We start from the raw sequence: 26,891 nt of genomic DNA on the forward strand, positions 1-26,891 counted from the left end.
GTCACCTCACAGCAAATAGGAATAAGTGAAATGTGAATGAAAGAGTTATTCTTGGCTTGGGCTCACTTGAAAAAGATGCCGATATGATATATGCATCTACACTGCTTAACGAAACAAACACACAAAAACAAGGATATCCAATCTGTAACTACAGATTTGTGACAATATGAAACATTTTAAAAAACACTATCAATACAGTGGGCAAGACAGGAGCTTTGAGACGTCCATGTCTCATTCAGTTGTTCTTATATGACCAACAAGGAGAGGGAATGGCTGTGTCAGTGTCCTTAGTAATCAAGTGAGCCCATTTCCTCTGGTAAAGAATGCCATCTAGTGACACAAAACATGTAGAGGCCATGGTGTTAATTGGTGGACTAGGTATTTATGTGTATTGGGCATAAGAGCTTCTCAATTACTTCTTTCCAATAATATAAAAAGGCATCAATAGTCAATGAAGAGAACATACACCAGCTATGTTATAGGCATAAAATACCAATTTATTACTTTGCACATTAACACAAGTAATTCCCTGCAGGCTAAAAAAAAAAACAAACAAAAGAAGTATTTTAACATGTCACATAATAGCAATAACAGCGAGTGATTGGGCACCCTGGTGGGCGGGGCCAGGTGAAGCCCCGCCCCTCCAACAGGTCAGAAAGGGTTCTGTTCCATTCACAGAATTAGAATGTTCCAATTCTATGGTTCTATTGCTATTGGACAATCACACACAGCTCAGAGACCACTAGCAGAAAAAAGAAACAGAGCAGAGCTATAACAAACCCGAATAAGGAACCAAAAAAGAAACAAAAACAAAAACAAAAAAAGAATAAAATTAAATTACACAATACACAATGTCAAATTACAAATCCGTTAAGATATAACAATATATCAAAGTGAGAGGAATTTAAAAATAAATCATGCTCTCTTTCTATTGGGGCACAGAAAGAATTATGGATCTTTTTTTAAAAAGGTTAAAAAGAGGTAATCCTGCTCCGTGGATGCCATGGGGTTTCGCCAAACCGCCTCACAAAGAGGAAGTGCATTTGCGAGGGGTCGGCAGAGAGGGGCCATGGAGTCAGGAGAGCCCCGAGAGGCGTGGCCACGGGCACAAACCAGGAACGAGGAGACAAAATGGACGCTCGCTACGCTAGCCTGGCCAGAGGAGAGGGGTTAGGTCTTTAACGGGTCCACGTTTGAAGAAAGTACCTCGTTTGAATTTGGACACGACGCAAAGATCAGGCCCCCCTCGCCTCAGATAACAGCTTGTACCTCCCAAATTACTGACATTTGTGTAGGAATCTTTAAAATACATCTGAGAGAGACTGGACAAATATTGCTAGCCTAAAACAGTCTCACTAAATTGATAAACATTTACCAAAAAAAAAGCCTTTATATTTTTTTCTGTCTCATAATAAATATGATTCTAAAGAGGTTTTTTCTTCTTTTTAAAAGGACAATACTCTGGCATGCAGGCGAGCAAAGTCTACATTTTATTACTTAAAAAAAAAAGTTTTTAGAGCCTAAAGAGCTATTCCACCGAATGCACATTCCCACTGATTGATACAAGCAAAAAAAAGTACAGAGACACAATAGCGAGAGTAGACCAACAGCCACAACGAGAAGAATTATAGCTTTGATTTTCCGCATTTGAAAACTAGATTTTGGGTTAATATTGCTTTGCAATGTTATGTTAAAAACAGGGAGTGATCGCTGATCCTACTGTAGATCGCCTCACGTGAACGTCCTGGAGTTTAACCACCATCACGTATTCTGAGGGTTTTAAAACATCGAATCGACCCCCTTTAGAGATGCCAGATGAATATTCGACCGCAGCCCACTTGGCTCGGTAAAACTAGTGCACATTTTAAAAACAGATCTGCCCCCCTTTAAACGAAGAAGAAAACTTATTGCATGCAATGCCTGGACAACACCCTCCCATCCCCCACCGGCCCCTGCCCTCTCCGTTTCCTGCTTCCCTCCCCTTGGCCAACGCCAGCGCCCACGCCCTCAACAGGCAGGCGCTCAAACTCATTCATAGCAAACCTGCTGCTTTACGGGTGGTTTATTACAAAAGGGTTTTCACTGAGCCGTCCCCCCTGACGAGGCGTGTGCGCCGACTATTCCAAAACCCGTCTAACCCCTCTGTCCTGCATCGACACCGTCTTTATCCGTTCACAACACCAGGGGGCTCCACTGGTACAACTGTCACCATGGCACTTGTCACTAGCTGGTATCCATGACAATAGCTTGCCAAGTGTTAGTACAGGGGGTCCATGGGCAGTGCTTATGCTTATTGTCAATTCATTTAATCCGGTGTTAAAAATGCATAAAAATATGTAACAAACACCATAAGTAGTAGAGACTTTTAGATGGGTATACTTGTTCAAATACACACAAACAGTAATAGAAGCCATTTTTTAAAAGTCTAAAAATTCAACTCTTTGCCTATGGCAAACCTCTTTTCAACAAACTCTCTTAATCCAAATTCACTCTGATTACAATCCCTGATTGTCTCCATCTATCTGATCAAAACCAAGACCAATACCGACTGAGTTCATCTGATAAACACAGCGGCAAATCTGTTTCACCAGTCAGAGTGCTACACAATACCTCAAAACAGCCCCTAACCTTGACTAATATCAGAAACTACAAAGGGAGCATGAATTAACCGTCCCGGGGCCTACTTTCTCTCGCCATTGGCCAGAATGCTACAAAATATTTTCCAACCCAAAGCTCTACCCCTTAACCTGCGGCTCCACAACTTAAGTCTATTCCTGAAGTCACACTAGTAACTACACAACTGGCTTTGCTGCCGGCCTTAAAATTGAATCACAATAGTAACAACATTAACAACAACAACAATAAGAACAACAACAACATCCATGGTAAACTACTAATCTAAACAACAGTTTTTAAGATAACCACAAAACATCTTATATTAAACTCTTACAAATCTGCTTTGTTGATTCTTATGTATAAATGCATAAAGGTAAGAGAGATTGAGAGTGCCCTCTGTTGCTTGCCTAGCGTCCCGGGTCAGTGCAATGAATTGGCCAGTATTAGCAAAGGAGACCTCAAAAAACTAAGTTTGTGTTTCCGGCCCTTGAAAAAAAAAACATAAAAATAAAAAAAGGCTACTAGCGCCTTGTTTAAAAAGAAAAAAAAAAAAAAAATCCATGTGACATCCAGCAGTATCATTATATAACCTTTCAGATAATCAGGTCCAGGGATAAAAAAGATCCCGCTTTTCACACAGACAGCAAGGCCGATAAACCCACGCTCTGTGTTTAATGCCTTCAGCCGTTCAACAGGTCCCAATGCCGAGCCAGAGTCACAGGCTAGACCACGGTTACTACTGCTACACGTCAGACCTGGGTTCACTTACTACCTGAAATGGATTCAGTTACTTCTCTGGGATTCAGTGATCTTGCGAGGCACAGAGGAACAGCTGGCTCCAAAAAGTGCAAATCCCACCCACCTTGCGCTAAAGCACAAGTTCAAAGTAACTGAGAGGATTTCATTTAATAACTGACCCAGGACTGCTACAAATACCCACACCAGCCTCTGTGAGGCCTGTATAAGTCATATGTCTCAAAGTTGCTCTATAGATGTAAATATATGTTATATATGTACTGTATGTGTGAATATAAAAACAACAAATCTGAGGCATTTACAGCAGTTATCTCCTTGATTTCCCTTTACAATTCAGTGGCCTGCCATGAAACACACATGCACACACAAACACACACATACAGCAGTACATGTATATACAGAAACACACGCGCTCACACACACGCACACACACACACACACACACACACACACAGACTTGAGCACTTATTCTTCGATGGGAGGAAAGTAGTAATGGGCATGGACACCCAGGTCACCTCGCTTGTAAAAGACCGTAAAGGAGAAAAAGTTAAAACACACGCTCATAAAAAGGAAAAATATATATATATCATTCTCAAAAGGTCAACTCCCCTCCGCCTCTTTTCATGCAGAGTTCCCTCCCCACCACCCAAAAAACCCAAGACCTTGTGACAGATTTTGCCCAAAGGGGCTTTGAGGTAAAAGTAGATAAGAGTCCTGCTTAGCTGGGAGAGCTAAAGAGCTGCGCTGACACAGATGGTGCCAGTCCACTCCCTTGCTCAGTGTATCTTACAAAAACAAGAATACAGACATTCAAATTGAAAAAAAACAAAAACAAACTCAAAATAATGGCTCAACTTGTAGTATGTGTGTGTATGGTTTGTTTTTGTTTTTTTTGTTTTTTTTCTTTTGTGCATTGGAAACCACCTCAGGTCTCTCAGTGCTGGATTGCTGGTTAGAAAGGCGGCTTGATTGGAATCGCCGACTGGAGTTTGTTCCGCGAAACAAAACTGGCCAGACGGTGGGACACGGCAGATTCCCCTGGCTTAGAGCCGCTTTGGTGCAGATTCAGAAAAATGATTGAGTGTGAGAAAGACAGAGACAGACGATGAGAGGAGAGAGGAAGATACAGGAGAAGAGAGAGACTGGCAAACAAAAAGATAGACAGAGAAAGGAAGGGAGTTGGTGGGCTGGCTGGCTGGCAGGCAGGCGCGCTCGCTAGCTCAGGCGAAGTACATGGTGTGCTGGGTATCATAATGGATCTGAACTGCCTTGGCCAACGCCTGGGGGTCCCGGCCGTTACTCTGGCCCGACACGTGGCTGCCTTCCGCACTGCAAGACAGAGAAAGTTTGAATTAGACTTGGTCAGGAATATGATTATAACAACACAAAGGGCAGGAAATAAAAGGGAAGGAGGCAGGAAAAAGTGGATTCTATATTATCAGTGATCAGGAGCTGTGTGCCTAGAGACAGGCGAGTGGAACCACGTGTGCGCCCCTACTGGCCTGGGATCAGATCCAAACAGAGCTTTCTCTCCTGTGTCTTGCCCTACTGTGATTGCCTCTCTGATTACGGTGTTAAAAATACTAAAATAATGTGAGTCGAAGTCCTCATCTCATTTTCAAAAATCACTGAAAGCTGCATGTCATGCATAGAGGAAAATATAATGTGATAATATAATGTCATAATGTGATATGATGACATGTGACTGAAAGACAGGCGGGTCAAAGGCACAAAAACATGATTTAAAAGGCAACAAGTAAACACGTCGTCCCCCACGAAAGATGCAGGCCCCCCTCGGGCCAATCAGTAACGGGATACATGATCTCTCCAAGTGTCATCAAAATTGGACCGGTGCTGTAGCAGCTATAGCCTTTCAAATTTTGACCTTTAATTACCTCCGCCAAGGAGGTTATGTTTTCGGTGCCGTTTGTTTGTTTGTTTGTCTGTTTGTTTGTCTGTTAGCAGGATTACGGAAAAACTACTGGCCCGATTTTCATGAAACTTCGTGGAAGGGTGTAGCATGGGCCAAGGAAGAACCCATTAAATTTTGGAGCGGATCCGGATCCGACTCACAAACAAGCAATAATAGCACGAGTGCCCTTCTAGTTATTATAGCAACACATCAAACTAAACTTTAAACACTGCAACACAGTGTGAAGACGCAAACCATCCAGGTTTCGTCAAAATCAGACCAGTGGTGTATGAGATTTCATGTTTGATGGACAGAGGTACACAACCCACTCCCATCCCCCCCCCCCCCCCAATATGTAAACAAAATAACGAAAAAAATATATCCAAGCCTCTTCTCCTCCTTGAACTAGAACCATACAAAGGGTCCTGTATTGGCCATGCTGCAGTCTGCCTCACCTGTCGTGGTCTTTGTCCACCAGGTGGTAGCGGGCGCGGAAGGCCACCAGCCTGGCGTAGTAGGCCGGCGCTGGGATGGAGACGGAGCGCGTGCAGCGGACGTAGGTGTGGCACAGCTGGTAGGTGAGGAGCTGCAGCTCGTCGGCCGTGAAACAGTTGTCATCCCACAGGACGTGGTAGTGGGAGGGACGGCTGGTGCCCTGAGGGGAGACGAGCGTGTGATGGGCTACATCTGCCAATACTGCACTGATGCTTTTATGTCACACCATGCAAAATGTAAAGTCATGCTGTTTTGTGTAGTTTATGATCATGTTCGCTGTTATTTCCATGGGAAAAAAAAAAGTAGATGTTGATCTTTCAGTATTAGATCCCTGTTGCCATTCTTGGCAAATATAGTAAGTGATCAAATGTTGTTTATGTAACAGGTAGTTTCAGCCAATCAATCTGAAGGCTCAAAGAAGCATTCCAACCATGTTGATAATTCCCATAAAGCATGGCTAGCTAACTCTTGTGGTGACCAGGGAGCTAATTAGCGATCTTTCTTGTTCTCTCCAAGTTCATGTTTGAAAATAAGTCAGTTTGCATGTATTGGTAACACTGTCTGAAAACCATAATACCCTTAAAGAAAGCAAACATGGGTCGTACCCATTATCATGGTAAAGAATGCTCTCTTCTTGGGTATTATTGCTATAGTACATAATTTGGTATTTTAACTAAACTGTGCCAAATGCCTACACATTTCCAAGCTGAGAAAATATAGAATTTGAGTGATTTGCGTGAGCCAAGTTTTACTGTTGTACTTATGTAATTTTGGTGCGTTTTATGCAAGCTGGTCCCAGTTTAAAAGTTACATTGGATTTCTTCACAAATTGAAACATTCAATTTACCACGCAGCTTATCTATGAAGATCATGTGTACAACTGAGCGTGTTGTAGCCCTCACCTGAATCCCAGCGTGGCTGCACAGGTAGAAGTCGAACTCAGAGGGGTGTGTGATGGTGCTGTCCACTGTGGTGCCAGCTGGGACGTTACCACTCTTCCCAACCTGCAGGGGGCGATCAGTCAGATGATACTTTAGACTCTCACAGTTATGGCACAAGTTTTGGAGGTTACTGAAATAGAAATTGCCCTTTTTTTCCACACACAATGATATGTTTCTACCTAGCACTGGCCTTGTTGCAGCACTCCCTGGCTTTAAATACTGTGGTGTACAATGGAAATCCACACAAAATCACACATCTCAAGGCAGAGTGAACTCCTACTGACCCTCTCAGCTTTGTCAGAGCAGAAGAGACGTGTGTGATGGCGTTTCTGGACAACGATGTAGGTGATGCCCGGCCTGTAGTCCTCCTCCAGACTAATACATGCTTTCCGGATGGCTATCAGCTCCGGCCACGCTACCTGAAAACACACACAGGCACATTTGAAAAAAGAGCAACCTCTCAAACTTCTGTAACATTTCCCCTAATGAGCTGCCTTCCATTAGTATTGTTTGGCATTTCGCATCATAAAATAATTCCGAAAATACTTGGTGTGACATCTGAGTAAAAATGCATTTCTATGACAAATACAGAAGGTGAGGAGCGCTGCAGTGGGTCCTCAGGGTCCTTTTTCTTTTTGGGATTCCCTTTTGATTATCGTTCATTGCATGCTCTGAGGATTTCCCCCAATTTTTGTTGTTTCCTATGCATTTCTATGACTTTGAACACAGCTGACATGAGCAGTGGAGAACCCAGTGAGCCAAAAATGGGGTGTGTCTTTGAAGTCATGAACGAACGAGGAAATGTTGCAATAGTGGCCAGACCCAACACACACTCATGTAAATCCAATGCCAGATAAAAGTTCAAATTAGTAAGTTAAACACCAAGGTTGTAATTTTAATTAAGTTAGGCTATAATTTACAGATGTAATCCTATTTGGGATTCAACATGTCATAGTCTCCAATAATCTAATTGAATCTCATCCAATTAAACAAAATCAGGCAGCAAACCATAATTTACTGGTTTTTGCTGGCACACCGCCCTCTTGGACCGAGGCAGCTGGGATCGACTCGTGTTAATATGCTCATTTCTGATTAGCAGAGTCAACTCCAGGCCCTTGGGACTCGCACACCCAAAATACCACCAATGTGGCAGGAACAAGCTATAGTGGAAAGGCTGCAGGAACACGTAGTAGCTGTGAAGACCGAAAGCTGCACCTTCTCCTTAATATTCAGCGGAACAGACTGGCTAATAACTGGTAAAACCCACACCGCCAATGTCTCACCTGTTTCATCTGTCCCTCAGACACTCCGCCACGGTAATAGATGATGCGTGTGGGCTTGAAGCGCGTGGACTTGTAGAACTGGATGAGCAGCTCCCGTACCATGTTGGTCAAGTCCTGGATGACCTCCTGGCTGAAGAGTTGCTCCTAGAAAGACAATAATGTGATTAAGACCCAAAAAAGACGAGGCAATACTGGACAAAAATGCAGGAAATTGCAGTTTAACATTTAATTTAATTGAGGTGTCCATAAAACTGGGGAGGAAAAAACACAACAAATCGAATCCTCTGCAATAGTAAACTGAATTTAAAACCAAACAAATTACTAATCATGAGTTTAATAATTGTAGTACTGAGCAGGCTGGATCATGCCAAAATAATCAGTTTAAACCGGATAGAAACCTCCTTCAAATATAACCAGAGATTCATTTGAAAGGGAATAGTTACTCAGTAGTAAAGTTCCCTGAAATGTTTTTCCAATAAGGTGAGAAATGTGCAACCTGACATTTTTAATATTTCAGCAATATAAAATGTATGTTTATAAAATAATCAGCTTAGCAATAGGATCTGAAAATCCAAAAGGCAAGTAGTAACAAGTTAAAAACCTAAAGTGCAGGTACCTGGGACAGGTCTTGTCGAGACGTCTGGACTCGCACCGTGGCGCAGTAACGGCTCGGGTGTCCGTCCATGCTGCCCACCACCGCCGCGATGGACGGCTTCTTCCCGTCGCCGGCCGGAGGATGCGTGACGTCGGCACCCAGGAAGATGACAGGCTGCTGGAACACAGAGGGCCTGGACAGACAGCGGGACACACGGGGGACAGATGAAGGAGAAAGGGAAAAGGAAAAAGACTCAGTTATTCATAGTGTGTCACAAACCTGTACATCATACACTCACACTTCATTAGGTACATCTGTTCAACTGCTTGTTAACACAAATATCTAATCACCCAATCACATGGCAGCAACTCAATGCATTTAGGCATGTAGACATGGTCAAGACGATCTGCTGAAGTTCAAACCAAGCATCAGAATGGGGAAGAAAGGTGATTTAAGTGACTTTGAACGTGGCATGGTTGTTGGTGCCAGACGGGCTGGTTTGAGTAATTCAGAAACTGCTGATCTACTGGGATTTTCTCACACAACCATCTCTAGGGTTTACAGAGAATGGTCCGAAAAAGAGAAAATATCCAGTGAGCGGCAGTTCTCTGGGCGAAAATGCCTTGTTGATGGCAGAGGTCAGAGGAGAATGGCCAGACTGGTTGGAGCTGATGGAAAGGCAACAGTAACTCAGATAACCTCTTTACAACTGTGGTGAGCAGAAAAGCATCCCAGAATGCAACACGTCGAACCTTGAGGCAGATGTCACTTTGGTAGCCGGTTGACACTGAGCTGAAAGCTGATACCTACCCAGTATTAGTAAGGTGTACCTAATGAAGTGGCCGGTGAGTGTATATTTGATTCTAAGAACAAGAACAGCACTCTGATGTAGAATATCATGTGGGGAAAAAAAAGGCACTCATCAGTTAAAAAGCCTTATTCTTTATTTAGTAAGTTAAAAACTGCACCCAGACAAACAGACTGACTAGCTTAAAAATGACTAGCCAAATAGAATAAAGGCATATTAACGTGATAATCCTCATGATCCTCCCGTTTATTTTTTTTGTTTTTTTATTTTGGCAGTGTCTTTGGTGTCATGCACTCATTGCTGTGGTGTTTTTGCACTGCCCATTATTCTTCTATTTATTGCAAACAACTGCTGTTGCTGCTGCTTGAAACGCATCACTTTCACGGCCTGGGTTAGGTTGAATTACTATTGCATTACATGTACTGCCAATGCCGAGTAACAAAACTGACATTTATTTATATGGAAAATGTTGCTTTCCACATGATTACCACAGGACCGTTTTTTATCCAAAAAGCACCAAACCAACCTTCAAAACCAACAACCAAAACCTCCAATCTACACTCCAATGAAGGAATTACAAATATACACACAGTCTAGCATAGCCAATTTCCATTTAAAATTCACATAAATTGAATCACATGCCATGCTGACAGCTCACCTCTGATGAGGCACCAGGACGTTGTTGATGCCCCCCAGCTTGGCGTTGATTTTGAGGCAGAGGTTGGAGAGGGTCTGAGGGGACGTCTTCACTACGTTCTTCACCTGGACACACTGGGTGGCCATGCCCAGCAGGGTGTCTCCCACCCGCTTCACCTCAGCTGTAGAGAGGGAGGGGAAGAGAGCCAACCAAGTTTAATATCGCTCAAATGATTTTCTGTTTAAATACTGACCATCTACCAGTAGAAACCAAAAAGACGTTGTGACTAGAACACCACAAAACAGGTGGGAAAACTTTCAAGGCAAGCAGAAAAATAGTCCTACAGTAGAAATAAATGGAAGTTCTGTATCCAAAAAGAACTTAAATGCAGCGATACTGCATTTCCATGTAATATTCCGTCTTCCCTTATTCTATCCCCATACCTAAAAAGGCTTTTACCTTTTCCTCATTCAACAAAATGCACATCAAAAGCAAGAAATCATGAATTTCTTACCATAGACTGGTGTTTTTCCCGGCAGGATGACGACGATGAGCTGCAGACCTACGTAGGACATCTTGAGGTGTTTGAACATGGGCTCCACGCTGTCGGCTCCCTGGGCGTATTTACAGAAGCACGGCTGGCCCTGGATGGGCATCCCAGCATCCTTAGAGATCTTCCGAAGCTGGTCAGTGAAGCTCCTATTGGAAAGCATTGCACAACCCATCAGAAACCAGCAGTATACTTATAAGACTTTTTCTAGGAAGACCACAGCATTTAAAAAAAGCAAATCATTGAATAAAGGCTCGTCAGGATTTGCCTTTTTCCCCTCCACTTTCTCGTCTTTATCCAGTAAATTTCTGAGACCAGCTTTAGTGTAAAGTCACAGAATACAGCAGCGAAGGCCGTGACTCACTTGAGCAGGTCCTCTCGACACTGTTTCTGTGGGGCGAAGCAGGCCACGGCCCAGACCTTGATCTCGATGCCAGCGTAGAACTGCTTCCCTCTCATGTCCCACACGCCCTGGTTGGGCGTGGCCACGGTCTTATTCTGCGGAGAGAGTCCCTACTCTCTTAGTCAACCCCCCGATAAGATGAGCCAATACAGCAGACAGTACTACAGCCCAACCCACAGCTATATATATTCCCTCCTTATACAGGCAAACATAATGCATTAACTGCCCACCCAACTGTACTTCTCAAATGTATGTGGCCTGCATTCAGCATAATCACACAGATCAAAGTATTCTACATACACTGAAAGGCTTCAGACCCGTTTGATATATTCATATTCGTACGCTGCTGTATAGATGCATTAAATAGATTGAATTATGAAACTGGTCTGAAGTATTTCAGTGTGCGTTGGAATATTTTTACCCGTGTGTGGACTATTGTTCCTGCCCTGCTGCGGTGCACAAGGCATCCACAATTTATTCTACGCATCGTTAGGCTTGTTTAGAAGAGAGAGAAACGTTCAGGACAGACTCAAGTGGACAGAAATGATTGCAGATAACATCCTGTTTTTGTAGCTTCTTAAATCAGTCCTGACACCAAACAGCGAACATGAGTGCTGCATTTATTCAAAAAGACAATCATCTGATGCTTGATGAGTGCTCTTACTTTGAGAGGGTTTGGGAATATGGATCCACACAAATTTAACACATTCTGATGCCTTCTATAGTATAATGTATAGGGCGTTCGTCCTGAATGTTCCTCTCTGTAGCACAAAGCCATTAATATTAATATTCCACTATACAACAACACTGCAGGCCACTACCAGCACCGTGGTTAGGATTAGGCACCATGGGCTGTTAAATCATTACCATAAAATCATTAATTTCCCTTGTCAGATCATCATAGTCATGAGTGATTAAGATGCAGCGATCAGGGCACTGTTAACAAGATTTACAAAAGGCCATTAAGAGTTTATGTTCTCTAAAGTAAGTGGCCAAAAGGAACTATTTGATGGTAGCATGCCAGGAAAACTGAAGCGTTTCTCCACCTGTATCCAAAAAGGTTGAACTTCAATGCATTTCCATCAACCAAATTCAGTAAATTTAAATTTAGTGAAAGATTAGTGGTTATTATCAGTGATCTCCCCATTCAATCAGAGAATCAAATCACAGTGCATGTGGAGTTACAGAGGAAATAAGACTGCTGCCTTTCCCATCTCAAATGTTACATCTCATACAGTCACTTCAGTATTCATCTTCGTTTCTGTGAATACTTTGATGCAACTATATGTCATGCAACATCAGCATACAGTGGTAAAGAGACAAGTGTGTGTTTTTCGTTCATACCAAGTGATCACAGCAATGGGAAAAGCAGTCAGTCTACATTTAACAGTATTTCACTGGAAGGCGATTAGACTCAATATCCCAGCAGGCACGGGGCCAAGCCATTCAGAAAGAGACTGCTGTAACAGGTCCTGGGTAGATGAATGAGCATGTAGTTCAGCCAGCCAATAGCGGGATTAAGCTTGGCATTGGCACGCGAGATAAATTTTATCAAGCAACAATCTGTTTTTATACTATGAAGGAACAATTGTAAATTAGGTACAGAGAATCAGAGAATGAGAGAAAGCTGGCCGGAGGCTTCTGCATTCATTTCAAACCCCAGCAGAATAAATTTCCCCCACAGGGATCATTAAAATTTCTTAGAAGAACCATTGAACGCTGCCTCTGAATGGGCGGTTACATTCCAAGAAGTTATTTATAGTAAGTATTTTACAGACTTTGGGAAAAGTGCATCTTTCCAACTGATTGTACTTCAATGCTGGGTGGCAAAGAGTCTGATCGTCCTCCAGTTAGTAACACATTCATTTTCCCTCCTTACACACACACACAATCCCTGAATCCCAATTCAGCCTCTAATCCCTTAACCACTAGGCAATAATGTCTCAAAGGAGTAGACAGGTGTAAATAATAATATACACAGGTTGACTTTTGGGCCAGATAAAATGCTCCCAGTTGCATCTTCTATTCACAAACTGGGGACAGTTTTTAGCCAACATTACCTCTCCTTTTTCCACTTCTCTTCTGTGTGCACCATCTAATCTCAATGCATAATGGCTAGGGACTATTCAATGGCTGATATGAGATTCAATGGGTGAATCTCAACAATCTACAGTGACTTCCTCCTCACCTCCTTTCCTCCACCTGCACAGACACCAGCGAATGCAACAGATGAAACTGACATCCTCGTCTATGAGCATCATGATACTTCAGCCCACCTGGTATACTTAAGAGCTGTGCCAGTGGAGGGAAAGACCATTTGGAAGGAGAAACGCACCTAACAGACTGCTGAGATTCACCACAGGATTATAACATAGGGCAAGTTCCAGGTCTTTCAGGTCTGCCAACATTGCAGTTGCACACCAGATCCACCCTGAATTAGCGCCACCAGGGTTCCTACATACACAACATCAAATTATAATGTTTAATTGTTGACCCAAAACATGCTAGAGGCCTCATTTTTTATTCATGATCTTGTCAAGTGAAGACATCATGTTGAAATCCTTTGTTTTAAAACTGCGGCTGTATCAACACAAATCTCCATCACAGGGTTTTCCTCAGGATGTGACATGTTGATCTAGGATGGAGAGCTGAAGCATACTGATGAATTTGGGTGCCATATTTTAATAAAAAGGCCATCCATTCATTTTCAAAAACTGTTAAAGGCCTTATTTAATTTTTCTCATATCCACAAACTTTCTAGGATTTTCAAGGCCCGTGGGAACCCTGTAGCACTAGATTAACATATTACATCAATTGTCTGATTCAGAATATAAAGGGTAAATTGATTGTTTATTGGAAATAGCTTGGTTAGTGCAAAATTAATCCACCATCTCTAAATTTGACATGGCTCAGAGAAAGTAATTGTTCAATCACTGCCTGATCAACATGTATTCAATTAGTTAATTTATCAGAACAATCACATCACGTATGTCGTCTCACCCGTCTGACGAGCGAGCTCTGCCAACCTGGAACGTCCCCCATGTCCCAACATTCACTCTGTGACGCCCCCCCTCCCTCCAGTGCTCCCCAGTCAGGCTTGCGCCCCCAGAGTGCAGCCCCGGCCCAGTACTCACCCTGCCACAGTCCCTCCCTGTGTCTGTACTCACCCGGCCCCCATACTGCAGCATGGGCGCTGGGAGGACACGCCCTGTGACTTCTGTCATGTCGTTGTGCACGACGATGCCAAACTCCTTCAGGTACGGGTCCGGGCCCCCGACCATGCTGTTGCTTTTGACCTGGGGTGGGGAGGGGGTGAGGAGGAGTAAGGGAGCAGGGGAGAAAGCCAAGAGGGAGGAGTTAAAGTTGTAGGAGAGGAGGAGGAAGAGGAGGAAAGCGATGGTGAGAAGGGTGAAGGACAGAGAGTGGGAGGAAAATAATAATAAACTTGATTTATATAGCACTTTTCAAAACAAAGTTACAAAGTGCTTCACAGTGAAAAAATACAACATAAGTTACAAAAAATAGAGTAATATCAATATATAAGAAAAAAAAACACTAAAGACATAAGCTACATTTAAAACGAGACACCAAGAAAAAGTACCAAATTAGAACAACGGCAAATTATAAGAAGGCCTTTTCAAAAAGATAAGATGTGATTTAAAACAAGACACCGATTTAGCTTGAAAAAGGGGGATTGAGGACAGGGATGAGAGAACAATGAACTGTTAAAATTGATTTCTAGATCAGTGTCATCAATTACTTTTACTCAGCGTTTAGGCAGTGTAAACAAAGAGGGAGTGGAGCTCATCTTTCATGCAAAAGTTCAAAGCAGCGGCCACAATTCCAAAACTACAAGGCGTCGGAGAAAATACACCTGACTGTCTGCTGCTCCGGTTGCGTTTCGCACTCCCGCCCCAAGAGGGAACCGTCACTCACCAGTCTGCTGATCTCTTCCTGTCTGTCGGGGGCCGAGCGAGCGGTGGCTTTGATCATGGTGGACGTTTGGTTGTCTGTCAGTTTCTTGATACAGCGCTGGCCTGCCACTATGTTACAGACCTGCAGAGCAGAAAGCAACATGTCATGAATAAAACAAAATAACCAGGTCAGGATCTGATCAGAGGAACAAGATAGCGGTAAATAAAAAAAAGGGAGAAATTCACAGACGGAGATGAACGGCAGTTTTGTGTCCAACCTAAAACATAAATAAATAAGAATGAGCGCATGTGTCGAGGCATCAAACTGCCTCTTTTCTCACCTCCAGGGGAAGGTAGGTGTGCTTCTGTTCCTGCCCTACTTGAAGACAGGGTAGGTGTGGGTATTTGAGCTGCAGACTGTACTTCTGCTTGAAATACTGAGCTACTGTACACTCCATGGCTTGGCCGTTCTCGAGCTGTAAGGGGAACCTGTGAATAAAATGGAAAATGTGGGCAATCCACAGAGAAACCCACATTAATATGTAAAACAAACCAAAAAAAAAAAAATTGCATCAATTTGATATTTACAAGGTCTTGAGATTTTTCTTTTTGGCATATTTGAATTAAAAATGCAATATGTCAAGGGCCCTTTGGTGACATGTGAGGGCAAATAAAGTGCCGTGTGCAAGAGAGGCACTTACGTTTGGTGGCTGGCAGGGCGACGGGTGACATTGCACACACGATACTTCCTCTTCATCTGACCACAGTGTGTGACCTCAACTTTCAAGCCTGCTCAAAAAACACACACACACATACACACAAACAGGGTTACAGACCAATAAGAGGGAGCATGCCACAACTGTAGTTTCTTTCCAACCAAATTACAGTTTCAAATCTTTTGATATGTTAAATTTTAGCTGGTTGGATTTGCAGTCAGTCTTCTTTTCTTCACTGCCAACAAGGATCCACTTGGGGTCGAGGTGTTTGGGAGTTTTTGTCACAATGAATGTTGAAGAGGCAGCCAACAGTGTGCACATTTTCTCAGCTTTCTGCAGTTTCCCTTTAGACATTTGTCACAACCCAGCTTTAAAAAAGAAACTGAAGGAAATGTGTATAGGAAAAGGCAGCTTACAGCGTGGCCAGTGTCTGGCCCAGAAAATAAGCAGTTGCAATTTCACAATGTCAAGGAATCTCTCCCAGAATAAAAACTGATCTAAAATATGCCAGTAGCTCCTGCAAGGGATTTGGTGACTTTGAGCAAGATTTTAGCTCATTGATGAAGAGATAGAAACAGAAACAAAGTCAAAAAAAGACACAGGAGCTGGTTGCCTGAGGTCAAAATCCTGTGTGAATTATGAACAAAAACCACAGCTTGATTCAGGATTTTAGTTGTGAATACTTGTGTGAATCTTGTGGACAGAAATACACAGTTAAATAAATAATTTCAGTGTGACGTGTGTTAGACTCCTCCAACTGTGTTGTAAAAGGTCAAATCCCACATGTTTTCTGACTTGAGATTGCAGAGTTTCTGTTTGAAGGCAGAACTGTCAGCCTTTGCTACCCCGGGGTAAAAAACAACATGCGTTCCAACACTGGTGTAGCTTAAGCAGTGTGCATTTGTAGTGTGTATGTAGCATGCATGTTTGTGTGAGTGGGTGTAGTTTCTTCAGTTTATATGCACTGCATAAATGCAAACATCCATTTGCCCTGCAGACCCACACCTACCTCTAATCACCTCGGTAGATTTGTTAAGCTGTGAGTCACTAAACTTACGTATATAATGTGTGTGTGAGAGCTGCTGGTGTAGGCCCTCCTCTGATCTCTGGTACATATATGTAGTGCGTGTGTGTGTGTGTGGGTGTGTGTGTGTGATGGTAACGCTTGCCCACCTCTTATCTCCTTGGTGAATTTGACGCGCTGGGAGTCAGTGAGTGGTTTGGTCTGTTCGTTGATGTTCTGTATGTCTAGCACCTCGCACATGAACTCGATCACAGGTTGGGCACGGTAGAAAGCAGTGGCTGACACTGTAGGGTAGAACAGAGGAAGACAGATATGTCATTATCCAATCAATCAATCAATCAATCCTATAATGACTACTAGCAATCCAAATTAATTTATGAACTATCAAAGGCAGAGTCCGGTAGAATGGGGTGCAGAATGGGGGGATGCAACAGTAACATATAGGGCTTTCAGGTGATGCAACGCACCCTCAGGCAGCCATATTGGAGGCCCTCAGCTCTTGGGCAACAACAGCTGATTGCGTTTCTAATCTTCTCAATAGAACTGAGTAGACATGGTTAATTTCTGTGGTGTTTTTGACTGGGAACTGATCATTTCATCTAGTAGAAGCTGCCGTTAGTAGTGGCTAGTAGTCACAGTCAACATTAACATCAGTTGCTTTGCTAAATTAGCCTGCTGGCTAGTTAGCTAACTAAAAAAGTCAAAATCGTGTCTCGATAGAATGAGTTTTAAGCTATAACTCGTGCACTGCAGTAGAGAATACCACCAAAGGGGAAATGTTAAACCAGACAGTTTCCTGTGTCACAGTATCCTAAATTTGGAAACGCATCAACAGACTAACCCTAACCCTTCACATTACTAAACTGACCTATCACACCACAGTGATCTTTATCAGGTATTTCTCATTTTCTAGCCTCGTTGTTATGCATACAGCCATAATTTGCGCACAGCAAGTTCTCCAAAGGACCTCCATGATTGCACCAGTCATGGTTGCTAGGAGATTTGCGATGCAACTGCCAAGTCTCTACAAAAACGTAAACTGTTACAGGCTAGGCAGGATAGGAAGCTGTGGCTGATGTTGAGGGGGAGTGAAGAGGAAATATAGAGGTTTGCGACACAATTAATCGCTGATTATCAGTGATTTTGTGCATAGACATAAATTCAGTCTTGTTTGCTGGGCACAGCAGAGAGCTGTGGCAGAGACTGCAGAGTTGGACACGATGCGTATCCATCATATCAGTCAGTTAACACCAATATGAGAGCACAACCAGAAACATTATACAAATAGCAGCGCAAGAGTTATAATCACACTGCATCAAGCACAAATCACTGATCATTTTCTGATTTCTTAAATGAATGCACTGTGAGTAGCCTGTAAACGATTATCCAAACCACAAACACACACACACACACACACACACACGCACGCACGCACAGCAGGTCCAGCTCTGTGCAGGTCTTACCATCGATGTTGAGCATCATATTCCACATGGCAGGACGGACAGACTGATGGAAACCAAACCACACCTCCCTGCCCCCGCCCAGTGGATGGTAGTAGCCCTCCGGAGGGGAGAAAAACGAACGCCCCACTGGAGTGTACCTGTACGCACAAACACAAAAGACAACAGTCACAGGAAGATTAAAATGGCTCCTCAAACTATTCTGTAGAAATTTGCAGTCAACAATATATAGTTTTTGACAACACAATTTGGATTTTGCATGAACTATGCTACGGTATAATGTAGGATGAATAAAAATTTGGGCTTATAGTTTAGATACTTATAAAGCAAGGTAATTTTGTTGGATTATTCTGTACAATAACCCACACAACCAATTTGCCTCCAGTTTTATTGATTTTTAATACATGTACCGAGGGACCCAGAGAGGGAAAAAGTTTGATGCCTACAGGTGTAAGTGGACACATAAATGAAGCATGGTTATATCTCAAAGAAATTTTAGTTTCTGGGTCAGACATTAGGTGGTAATGGCATTGTGTGACCACCTTAAGTGATATAAATGCTTATCTCAAGTGCCAAAGGTTTGCAAATCAACACGGAGGCATAACCAAAAGTGGAAAATGTATCCTTTGTTTGACTTGGGGAGTTTACTGGAGGAAATAATCTAGTAATTAGAGGTAAATATTGATACCATACGCTCAGGATTTCCTCTCATACTACAGTAGAGTGGCTCATGTAAGGCCGGTGTCATATGATATCCAAACCCAAGTCAATACATTTCACAATTCATTTAATTTCATTGGGCACAAATATATCAGGAATGCACCAATTGTCATACGGTGTGGTATTGTCTTGTGGATGTGATCAGGAAAGAGACAAGACAGCAGGAAATGAATTAAGAAGGCAATAACTCTCCAACAGTGGAAGAAATGGATGGGGAAGAAAATGTGGATCATGTGTTTAGTGGGGAAAGGCAGAGATGGATGAGCTGCGGTACCTCATGGAAGGCAGATGCCGCGTGATGACGTCCAGCGCCTGAACAGAGTCCTCTGGGACCTCGTTCAGGTGACCGGACAGGGCTTCCAGCAGCATCTGAAGGCTCACCACAGACACCCACTGCAGGGACACCTTGAACGTCTGATCCTTCCCCTCGCCAGGCAGAGTCACCTCCAGATCCACCTAGGGAAGGAGAGGGAGAGGGAGAGAGAGAGAGAGAGAGAGAGAGAGAGAGAGAGAGAGAGAGAGAGAGAGAGAGAGAGAGAGAGAGAGAGAGAGAGAGAGAGAGAGAGAGAGAGAGAGAGAGAGATGGAGGGGGGGATGGTGAGTGAGAGGGACAAAGAGAAAGGAGGATAAAGAGGGAGAAGGGACGAGGAAGATGGGTTTAGAGAAGGATGGAGGGAGATTTACAAAGGAAAGCGGAAAAAAGGGAGGGAGACAACGATGAGCGGAGGGAAATGGAGAGAAGGGAGATGGGCAATAAATACCACAAAGGGCAGAGTATAATGAAAGAAGAGAGCAACACAAAGAGACAAAGAGAAAGACAAAGAGAGCAAGGTTTAAATCCTTTGCGTTTTGATTTGTCAGCATGCAAACATTTAATTTATACACCAACACAGCATCAAGAGAGGTGTAAACAAAAGGCAATTTAAGTGAGAATGATACTTCATTTCTTGTATTAAGACAATTTTAATTCATCTGTTTGTACACTATGTATTTAAGGGGAAATGTGAATGAAAACCAAGCATGCGTGCTCTTTTTCAGCACCGCCCTGCTTCTCATTCACACTGCAGCACACATTTACACCTGGGATCTGCCCAGTACAACCACAGTCCTCTACAGTTTTCTGCTGAACTGCTCTTCTGGAGGAAATGAGGATCCACCCTAAACCACTTTTAACACTGTTTAAAAAAACATCCATTGGTGATGAACCTTGTGCTCCTGGCTCCATTTTGTTGTTTGGTGGTATATTTTTCTTACTCCCCTTTTTTTTCTTACTTCTTACTCCACCAATAATTGGCCAAACTTAGATATTTCCAGCGCAGCTACAGTGGAGTTTAATCAGAGAGAAATTTTCACCTATCTACAACATCAGTGGTAAACATCAGGTTCTGATATCAGTCCCTCAGAATCAAAGAGCGAGGGCTTCTTTCCAGACCTAGCATTTAGCACCGATGTTCAATCATACAGGGAGAAATCCATGGTAGAAGAGGCAGAGAGACCAGTTTTTCCACTGACATTAGCCTAAATAGACCAGAATGTAATGCAGTCACAAGACATGCTGCGTTTTGCATACAGGGCGCAACTCACTTTTTCTTGAGTAACAAGAAAGCTGGCCCTGAAGCTATTGCTCTCTCCACCTACACATAAAAACTGGAGAGAAGTTAGCCTGATATTGGATATTCGGTGGATATTCGTTCAATAACTTGTAAAGCAAACAAATAAAACCACATGGATGAAAATATTTGTGGCTACTGGAAGATAAAGAAAATTTTACAACTGCTGGTTTGAATGTTTGAGAAAATATATTCACAGAATACCCAATATCAAGCTAACTTTATTCCGGTCACACAGAACCCTAAATGGAAAATGTTCACGCCCATTCTCTGGGGGTTTTCGAAAGTCATTCTGGGAAATGTAGGAAACCACCAACTGCTCCATTTTAAATGCCTACCATCTACTTACTAAAATATGAACAAACCACTGGATTTAGGTTCTTAAATGCCAAACATCTCTCACTGGAGATCGCCTTAGAGCACTGACTGGTCCATAACATGACAAAAACAAGTTCACATGCAAACATTTCATCAAGACACACAAATGAATCCATGCTCATGCTCATGACAGAGGGGTAGGCGTTTAAAATACCAACCCTGTCTCTCCCTATTGGCAGTGGATGTGCTGTGTACATGTTCCTCTTCCCGTCGTAGCCAGGCTGTCGGTCTCCAAAGATCTGCATCTTGAAGTGCCGCACCATGGTGTCCACCACTTCCCTAAGAGACGAGGGCAACAGGGTAGTGAGACACCACTGACTTCTACAGCAGAGCCCAAAATAATTATTACACTACCACCGCTTTAATTTCAAATCAAGTATTTCTTCAATGACATATGAAAAAAAAAGACCCAAGCATTTTCATACTGACCAAGAACAAAATGCTTCTTTTTCCTCATTTGCCATTTACTAGTATCTAAAACCTCCTTCCCCTTACAGCCTTGTTTCTAAATTAACACCCCTGGGGCAGGGTGTATTTTTTCACACAAATGGATGGTTGTGACCCAAAAGCCTCAAAATATGAAACAAAAACCCCAGAAAAAAAAAAAAAAACATCACATCCCTACGTCTATCTACAGCTGTTCACCTAGACATATCTTCTGCTCAAACCCCGTCAGTGTGTTTACCTGTTGACCCTCCGAGGCCGTTTCTCAGGCTTGATGTCGATATCATAGTGATAGACATCAATCTTGGGAATCTGCACCTGGAAGTGGTTGGCCAACAGGCGGATGGGTTTCCCCACCGTGCCGAGGCCGGGACGCCGCGGAGGCTGGAACAGAGAGGGAGGGGCAGGAGGGCCTGGAGAGGGCGGAGAAAACAAATGATTTTTTTTAAAAGCTGAAAATGGCAAGAGGGCTCCCAATACAATATCACAATAATTGATACATATTGCTACACTACATGAAAATCATTCAGTAGCACATCATTAGGTTTCTATATGTTTTCATCAATATCTTTGACATGCAAATAAATATATCAATACTTTCATCGTTTTTCTCGTCGTTGCGACCTGAATTTACCATAATCTTGGAAGGAATGCAGATTCTGTGCACAGAAATAGTAATGCTTCAAACGAAGTGAGCTTGGCATTTATTTTGAATGTAAACGAAGGTGGCAGCGATGAGAGGGTGTGAGAGGGTGTGCTTTTATCTTCATTCATTATCTGGAATTTAAATGAACTTAGGCGACCCAACGCCAAGCTTGTTGCAATAGATTTGTCCAATAACACCTGCTTGAATGCACTGAAAAGGACCAACCCACAGACACACGCTTTGATTGATCCATAACTCTGGCCCCTGACCTACATAGGTCAACAAGGGGCTGGCGAAACAATGACCCCCAATTATCCTTCGGCCCGCCCCTAGCCCCACCCAGACACACAGGACGCCCGCCCCACACCCCTAGACAAAGACCGAGCTCCTCTCAGACAGACAGCAGCAGGGCCATATGGGGGGGCGCCGCGCCGAGAGGCTGGATTACCGTTACACACAGAATAAAAACGCACACCACACACACTCCGCATATGCACCATCTCACTCACATACACATTACATATGCACATGCATGTACACAAACCACCTCAGTCAGCTACCTATGGTGGTCTCTACCATCCCCCACCTTCAGTCTTGATTGTAATGTAAAAGCTGCTGGTATTTGAGGCATATAACGCCTAACAGCTTCGCTATCAGCTAAACATAAAGTGCATACACCTTCAAGACCACAGGCCTCATCTAGCTACGGTGAAGCTGATAATAGCTCATCATATCACACACATTAATACTTAGTCAATGCAGGATGCAGTCAACATTGCCTAGCTTGGCATCTCATCCACACATAAGATGCACTATGACACCTTTGCTACTTGTCAAATGCTCGCTTACGTTGCCATTTTGGCTTTTGGCCTACAGTGTGTCGCTCTGTACGCGTCCACAAAAGAGCAAAAACATACATCTCTGGTTTAAATTCAAGTGAGACAAAAAGGAGAAAAGCAATAATAAAAGACTCAGAGTACGCTCAAAAAGAAGACAATGATATAGTACTGGTGGTATGGAAGGAGGCTGGGAGGCAGGGGAGGGGACGTGAGGCTGCTTAATGCTTTTGTCAACTGACAGCTAGGGGACGGTGGGGGTCCTCCTGAACTCCATGCACCCACACGCTCCAGTTAGCAAGTGAAGCGCGAGAGCGCGGACAATCAGGACCCTCCCCATCGCTTCCTAAAAACACGCTTCTCAACATGCCCTCACCCACCCCGGGCCCCAAAACACCACCCCTACTCCCTACCTACTCCTCCTCCTCCTGCGTGGAAACAAGCTTGTTCGCTTTATTGTATTATCCTTGAGCTTTTCAACAGGATAACGTATGTGACATGGTCTCCAATATTGCATATATGCTTTTCTTTGAATTATCAAATCATTACACACTGCTTCTTTGTCCTACTGGCCTTGTTATTAGCGACAACAACAGGAGCAGCATCAAGTGTTTATGGCGTGCATGTAGGTCTACGCTGCAGGTAGGCTAGCTGTGTGGCAGAGTGTCCAAATGCACATATGTGGCACAAGCATGTGGACACACTACAGTATTTCAGGTAGGTTCTGTGCCTGAATGTTGATGTTGCATGGAGATTCTGTGTGTGCGTGTGTGGAAAGAGCTTTGTGCACAAACATGTACAAAAACTCCCCTTGTGTGTGCCTGTGTGTGTATTTTGTGCATATATGTACATGCACTACAGGAAGGGTTTCACAGTCTGTGCACGTGGAGCAGAGCAAGTCCAGGGTCTTCCTCTTCCACCAAAAACAGAGCTGTCCCTATATATAGCCTCCTCAGCTGCCACATTACTAGGCCTGTGTGTGTGTGTGTGTGTGTGTGTGTGTGTGTGTGTGTGTGTGTGTGTGTGTGAGAGTGTGAGAGCATGAAATGCCTCGACCCATCCCTCCTCCACAACCCAACATGTCTACTTACCACCGTCAAACTCCACCCCCTCCCCTCTCTGAGTTTGTCCGATAATGGAGTTTCTAACTGTTTGGGATCAAGGCTGCATCACAGTGTTTTCTCTTCATCCAGCACAGTTTAAGGTTTAATTTATTTACACATACGAAATGACAAAAGGTGAAAAGGGCAAGAGAAGAGATACAAACTGTGCAGGTGAGAAAAGAAAATCCCCAAGGGGCTTATAAAAACCTCCCACTACAAATGAGGTAAAAAAATAAAAATAAAACATGACAACCAGAGGCGAAGACACCAGATGACATCAAAGCAAAACCAAAACCAACAAAAATGCATGAGTAACATGCAAGGAATTGGAATAATGCTCGAGGTGGATGTTGGGCCATGACACCATGAGAATTACTACTGCTGCTGCTAGGGAAAAACAGACTTAGACTTAGCATTAGTGTTTTTATCATGATAAATTATGCAGATAAGAATCATTTTAGCGCCTCAACCTGACATGATCTGACACTGGGAAAAAGACGGGGGCGGACGAGTAGCCACAACAAATTATCACCAACAGCATCTACTCTTCACTATTCTGGAGAAACACGGCTGCGTCACATGACCATCCAACATCGCCCAGTACTGCTTAAACAGAAATGAAATCTCTAAATGTAGCACAGTAATGCCTATATAAAAAGGCATACCGTTTCAGCTGATTTCTATCAGTGCACATGTCCTTAATATAACCCTTCTTCTTCATGGGGATAAATATCACATGCATATTTTGGTGGTCATTAGTCTACTATTTTCTGATAGCAGTGAATGTTTTTTTTAGGCCTATCAAATGTTGCCATCATGTGTTTTACACATCTGTTTGACAGGCTATTTATGTGATATTAAAGAACACTAGGTTAACAAGGGCCTGTACAGCCGATTTTGGTCCGACAGTATAAGTTAATAATTGTTTATTTAAATTGAGCTACATGATCAGATAAAGAGGCCGTACACAAGCCTCGTCAAAGTTTGTGTTTAGACCTAACCTGAAACAAACCATCAAGCAATCAAGTGTCTTCCTTCATAGTTGTACTGTGAGAGGAAGAGGTGCGTCTTCTTTGATAGGCATCGGCCACAGAGGAAAATAAATTATCATTTACTGGCATAGTAAATGGCAGATGCACTGGAGGCAAACAGGTGTGGACTGTGTGTCTTTTAACTTGGGTCCAAGTTGCTGTACAGCACTGGCTATTTTCACTGCATGGTGTGAATGCAAAAATGATCAGCTGCCTAACTGACTTGCCATGTTGATTTTTCTCTCGGTTGTTTTTAAACATTAGATCAGCGTGCCGTGCACTCACATTTGCTAGGAGAGGTTTGCCATTCATGTAGGGCCTGCTAATGCCACGCATGTCCCTGGTAACCACAGTGTGTGTGAGTAGACAGACACTTGGGCTTAACCTAAGCATGAGGATGATGGCTCGGCCTGGTGATGAGTCAGAGACTACCAGCACTGAGCGGGGAGCGTGCTCCCGCCCACACACCTGCAAATCACCTGGATTAGGGTACTACAGTGGACTGTGGAAAAGACTGATCTACTGCCAGAGGCTTACCAACCATTCACAAGACTGGAATATACACCCTTCAGTGCAGACAACGCAAACGCTTCGCTGTATGCATCAGGAGCAATAATTTAGACCTCTACAACAGTTCCACCTCACAATAAATCCGTGAATGTTAAAATTTGAATTAAACAAGCCTACATATGATGATACTCAAGACCTGTGCCACATTATTGCACGCAGCTCTCGGGGCCCCTGAAGAATTCCAGCCGCACTAACGCAGAGGCCAAAGAGTGCACGTTTCTGGAGAAATCCCCTACAACTGAACCATAGGAGGCCCTATTGTTGAGCCATAGCATGACAAGACGTCCAGCTGCGGTGCAACCTTGCAACCACCCCGCTGTCACATCATCTAATCTCCCAACAACACAAATACAAATAAAACACACAATCAGCATTTCAAGTGGTAGTCAAGTCTGGTCTTAAATCAACAATACAGTGACTAGAAAGTGTGGAGAAGTGCATGTTACAAGTGAAAATTTGAGGAATGGTTAAGAGAGGAGAGGGAGATGCTTTGGAAGGTAATCAATCATTTGGAGGTCCTACTCTATTCTAAAAATCTAGCTGGCTGGAGGATAAAGTAAAAGTGGAAAGTGAATTTTACAATGAACCAGCCAATATTGCAGTAGCTGAAAAAAAAAACATTTATTGTTGTAATTATACATCAACATGAGTCTAGATCACACACCTGTGGAGAGTTGTACAGTGTTGTGTGTCTCCAAACATCCCTCTGCTGTGGACCCTGATGCAGCACCTTGCATCTGTTTAACCATCTTTGAATCTGCTGCAAAGGCAATTTATTCCTAAATAATGCTTCAGTTTTCCTTCCTTCAAGAGCTTGTGGGCGATGTGCGAGGATATATAGTGAGTAAACAAAACAAATAAAACATCTCTCCATTCTAAAATGTAAAAACACGGCTGGCAGGTGATGTGCTGCAAGCTGTAATCAATTCCGCATTTATCAGAAAGGTGCATTCCACAAATGAAAAACACATCAGCTCGTCTGTAGGGAAAAAAGGTAATATATTGGGCATGTTATGAGAAAATGTGTACGGTGTGTGGCATCCGTTCCTCCGCGTGCAATATCCTCAGGTCTACACCGCATCGCTGCAAAATAAGTGCCTTTGTTATCATATAGGAGATGAATAATATGGAGCTGGCCTGCAGATCCGATCGATAAAAGCGCCATCCATCCCTGTGTGCACTAAAGGCGCGTGGCTGCTTCCCAAGGAGAGGCGCGCGAACCAATGACAGCCATACACAAAAACAATGAATTGTGAGTTACAAAATAAGGCACGTCGGCTCATTTTGGGTCTGGTAACATGTGTTTTTGTTGGGATTCATTTGTCGTCGCTTTCATCTTGGACGGGGCACAACAAGCACCGAGACACACACTGTTCCTGATGACGAAGGTTCAAATTTAAACACGCACGATTTCTCGTTCAAAAGGGGAATTTATCTACATTA

At 43.2% G+C, this 26,891-nt stretch overlaps 1 protein-coding gene across 3 annotated transcripts in view; it reads right to left on the reverse strand.

Annotated features, from left to right (window-relative positions):
* Nucleotides 1–472: 472 nt before the first annotated feature.
* The window catches only part of ago4 (argonaute RISC component 4), a 27,037-nt gene continuing 618 nt past the window's right edge, over nt 473–26,891 (reverse strand). Inside the window, exons 2-20 of one of the 3 annotated variants that reach the window (XM_071899346.2) lie at nt 26,113–26,208; nt 21,504–21,675; nt 20,977–21,097; nt 19,105–19,286; nt 18,114–18,250; nt 16,800–16,934; nt 15,612–15,699; nt 15,252–15,399; nt 14,933–15,052; nt 14,131–14,292; nt 10,958–11,091; nt 10,558–10,742; nt 10,065–10,224; nt 8,620–8,791; nt 8,004–8,147; nt 7,005–7,139; nt 6,682–6,783; nt 5,740–5,939; nt 473–4,701 (exon numbers count right to left, since the gene is read on the reverse strand). In XM_071899346.2, coding sequence (XP_071755447.1) covers nt 4,593–4,701; nt 5,740–5,939; nt 6,682–6,783; nt 7,005–7,139; nt 8,004–8,147; nt 8,620–8,791; nt 10,065–10,224; nt 10,558–10,742; nt 10,958–11,091; nt 14,131–14,292; nt 14,933–15,052; nt 15,252–15,399; nt 15,612–15,699; nt 16,800–16,934; nt 18,114–18,250; nt 19,105–19,286; nt 20,977–21,097; nt 21,504–21,675; nt 26,113–26,208 — 2,702 coding nt within the window. In that variant the 3' untranslated portion in view covers nt 473–4,592. Of the gene's footprint in view, nt 4,702–5,739; nt 5,940–6,681; nt 6,784–7,004; nt 7,140–8,003; nt 8,148–8,619; nt 8,792–10,064; nt 10,225–10,557; nt 10,743–10,957; nt 11,107–14,130; nt 14,293–14,932; nt 15,053–15,251; nt 15,400–15,611; nt 15,700–16,799; nt 16,935–18,113; nt 18,251–19,104; nt 19,287–20,976; nt 21,098–21,503; nt 21,676–26,112; nt 26,209–26,891 lie in introns of all 3 variants that reach the window. The other 2 variants (XM_071899345.2, XM_071899347.2) reach the window with 2 other exon arrangements.

Source organism: Centroberyx gerrardi, chromosome 19 (genome assembly GCF_048128805.1).
Source record: "Centroberyx gerrardi isolate f3 chromosome 19, fCenGer3.hap1.cur.20231027, whole genome shotgun sequence".
NCBI lineage: Eukaryota > Metazoa > Chordata > Actinopteri > Beryciformes > Berycidae > Centroberyx > Centroberyx gerrardi.